We start from the raw sequence: 3,796 nt of genomic DNA, 5'->3' as shown, positions 1-3,796 counted from the left end.
GCATGTTTCTGTTCTCTTTTCCCTGGGTGGTGTTTGTATCTATGGATTTTTTCACATTACTGCTAGATAACTTCTCAGTTGCAGTGTTCAATAAAGAGAGATCAACTGTAGAAGACTTTTTTCCAAAATCAAGTTCCAGTTTTGTTCTTTTTAAATTCAGCTCTATTGCAATGTTCATGTTTTCTTCAACTTCATATATACTCTGTACATTTTCTGAACTATCTAAATCACATGGTGATTTCTTACAATTTTCTCTCCTTTGGTCGCTGGTATTTTCAGGTCTTGGACAAAACTGAACTGACATACACATGTCTTCATCTCTTTCTTCCAGGTTGTAGATACTTTGTTCATTATCAAGGCTTAAATCTGCAAGTGGATTTATCTTTAACTTTCTGTTGCTCTTTGTTCCCGCTCTATCAGCTGATTCTGATTTGGCATTTCTTTTTCTTGACTGTGCTTCCTCATCGCTATCTAAACTCACTCCATCTTTAGAAGATTTTGCAGTTTCTAACCTCACTGGGCTCGACATTATTAATGTACTATCACTCTCCATTCCCTCTTTTTCTATTTCTGGAGTGGTGTTCTGGCCTGCATTCAATAATTCTTGATCTAATTTATCCAGTTCCTTGAGAAGGTGTTTCCTTAGCAATTCCAGCTTAAATTTCTGGTTATGGTTATTTTCCGTTTCCCCCGCTGTACTCTCAGAGGCATTTTTCGGATCTTTTCCCTTTTTTTCTGCAGTGGACTCCCCTTGGCACTCTTCCTTGTTGCTTGATTTCTTTGGTGATTCCTCCTTTGTTGGCAATGACTCTGAATTTCCCTCTGACTTTTCTGGTTTCCGTTTCGAAGGTATTGAGATGTGCCTTCTAGAATGCTTTTTACTGGTCTCTCTAGTCTTTGACCTCGCACGTCCCTCACGGTATCTGTGTTTTCCCTTTTTTCTTGATCGTGACCTTTCTCTCGATCTTCTCGTACTTGATTTCAAATTTAATGGCGACCTTGACCTGCTTCTAGATCTTGAACTGGACAAACTTGACGATCTCGACTCGGTTCTGGATCTTGAACGTGATGATCTTAGTGACCCTGACTTGCACCTCCGTCTCCTGTCAGAGATGCTGTGTCCCTTCTTGAACAGGCCTAGATATCTTTCCTTTTTTTCACTCCAGTCTTCCACCTCTAGTTTACTCAAGCGATGTTTCCAAAATACCTGAAAAAAAAAGAAAATAATGTACTCTTATTATTTAGCTTGCTGAACTAAGACTCAATAAGTATTAGCAAAACTATTAGCAAAAAGTAAGTGCTCTGAATCATTAATAATCATTTTTCAAAATCTATAAATTCACTCTTTAAAATCATATGATCACTCTTAAAAATCTTAACCCTTTGTCCGCAGTATTTTAAAATAAGTTTATACAGCCTTGTGTCAGTATTATCGTATATGGTCTGGCCCATCCGCGTCTAGGCCTATTGTTTGCCTTGAAGGCAAATGATGCCATCCGCGACCAAAGGGTTAACTCTCTGACATCAGGAACATGCACCATCCACTGTGGTTTTGTTTTAACATTTATTTTACACATAAAAGGTTCCACAAATGCTTAGTCACCAAGGCCGCGCATTACAGGCCTGTTCCGCGGGGAAGGGGTACTCGCCATCCGGGGTCGTTATTTAACTGATTTTTGAAGTGCACCTGACCTCACCAGTTTACCCCATTCCCTGAATTTTGTGGAGAATAGTTTTAATTTTTATAACTATCATTATCACACTTACATTGCCATAACTATCAGCATCATAAATATTATTATCATCATCTTTATATTAATACTGATAACAACAATCATGATAGGAATGAATACTTTCTTCATGAAAATTCTAGAAATGAGGTAAAGAGTTGAGCTCAGTTAGCCCTATTAACCCATTCAGTACACGTGTCATGACATACATGGCAACACCAATTAGGTCTAAAAGACAGGTGTCAATGTGTACATGACCTGACATCAGGAACTGCTTACAGTTCAAAGGCGCATACAGTCATGAAGTATTATGACTGTAATGGCATTAGCTTCAGAGGTACAGGGTTCGAAAGTCAGTCTCAACCCACATTTTATGATGGATTTATGGAAAAATATTATTTAGGCCAGTCTGCTCTACCCCATGGGCAGATAAAACACTTTCCCGTCCCTCTAAGCTGGTGCCACCAGCATTATAGACCACCATTCCTGACAGCCAGTTAGGTCGTTAGGCAATGGGTTAATTGATTTCTTGGTGACTAGGTATTTGAAGACCCATCTATTTGTAAAGAAAAGAAGAAAAGAAGAAAAAAAAAAAAAAACAATAAAACAAAAACCATAGTGGACAGTGCATGTATACGTACACTTCTAGCTTCAACGGGTTAAATACCTACTCAATAAAGTTGTGAGATTTAATTAATAAACTTTAATTCATCCCACAGAGGACATAATCGAAAAAGAAGCAATACTCACTTTCCATTCTGTTTCGAAATCATAGATGAGAGGGTCTTCGCCGAGCTCAACAATCCTCTCGCTTCTATCACGCACAAACTGACCCCACTCCTTGTAGTATTTAGGGTGCGTGTGCGGTTTGTCATAATACTTTTGAAATTTTAGCTGGTGCAACTTCCACAAGTGCTGCAGCCTCATCTGATATTCCACTGTTGCTAAGTTGCCTCCGTGAGAGAAACCACTGGAAACAAGCAGTTCTTACTTCTGTACTACCATTGCAAAATATATTCTACCTTTTGTTTTTTTAAATCATTACTAAAACTCTTTTTTTTCTATAAAATTTCATCTAAGCATTAATATTTCATTGTCTCTTTATGTATCTTAAATATTCTAAACCAGATATTAAGTACTGTGAGTTATCAGCTTCCCCTAAATTTAAAAAAGTGGACTTGAGGATAAGCAAAAACCTTTCAAAAGCATTCTATCATTACTTCTAGGCCTAATTAAGAAATTTTCATTTTAAGTAAAATTCAACTTTTAAGACTACTGCACTACTGAAAATTTTATCCCTAGTAACCAGGAAAACACAATTCTTTTTCATTATTATTATTATGCACTATCATAAATCTAATTTCATGTGCTCAATAACTAAAGACAATTATCTGTACCCTTATTTACTTATAATAAAGCCATATTATCACATAATAATATTTAATGATGAGCTTTTAGTATGAAAAAAAAAAAACTTGTATTCTTGACTCTGATTATTACATTTCCTTTTGCCTAAGGTACTATTTTTGTCACTACACTAACACGAGAAAAGGATCAAATATCATTAGAATTAAGAGTTCTTTAACCACTAAAGGACATCCACTCCATATTTAGGATCACTCCAGTGAGGATGCTGGGCAACCTGTATCAACATTCCCACTGGATGTTGAAAAATCATTATTGTGTAGTCTAGTCCCATGCTGTGGATTTTGATTCGTAGATTACAAAAATACATTCTTTTACATGAATTGAAATGGACTAGGAAGAAGTGATTGACTGGAGCATTAGCACATCCTTTAGGGGTTAAGCCTCTTGAACACCAACAGACATCACAAGAAAGCACCTTCGATCCTCGAGCAGGTCTTCATCCTGGCTCTCCTCTTCATCATCTTGTGAGGAGGAGAAACTCGAGCTCTCTCCCTTTGTTCTCTCTATACGCTTCGACACCATCCTGTCACTCTGCCCAATATCCTTGGACAATTGAATCGTATTTCTAGGATAATGTGTTAATGAGTCTCACTTTCATTAACACTTCCACAGTATTGTCTTCCTTCATGTTAAAACAT

The 3,796-nt window shown here is 37.1% G+C and overlaps 1 protein-coding gene across 1 annotated transcript in view; it reads right to left on the bottom strand.

Annotated features, from left to right (window-relative positions):
* LOC122245725 (uncharacterized) overlaps positions 1–3,796 on the bottom strand; it is a 4,916-nt gene extending 1,120 nt beyond the window's left edge. Inside the window, exons 1-3 of the mRNA XM_086532096.1 lie at positions 3,574–3,796; positions 2,481–2,700; positions 1–1,207 (exon numbers count right to left, since the gene is read on the bottom strand). The exon at positions 1–1,207 is cut by the window's left edge and continues 1,120 nt beyond it. Of these exons, the coding sequence (XP_086388222.1) occupies positions 1–1,207; positions 2,481–2,700; positions 3,574–3,680 (1,534 nt within the window). The 5' untranslated portion in view covers positions 3,681–3,796. The remainder of the gene's footprint in view (positions 1,208–2,480; positions 2,701–3,573) is intronic.

The sequence above is a fragment of the Penaeus japonicus genome, unplaced genomic scaffold (assembly GCF_977035675.1).
Source record: "Penaeus japonicus unplaced genomic scaffold, GWHDUDI00000001_assembly GWHDUDI00000037, whole genome shotgun sequence".
NCBI lineage: Eukaryota > Metazoa > Arthropoda > Malacostraca > Decapoda > Penaeidae > Penaeus > Penaeus japonicus.
The sequence above is the reverse complement of the archived record's forward strand: the minus strand, read 5'-3'. Positions and strand labels throughout refer to the sequence as shown.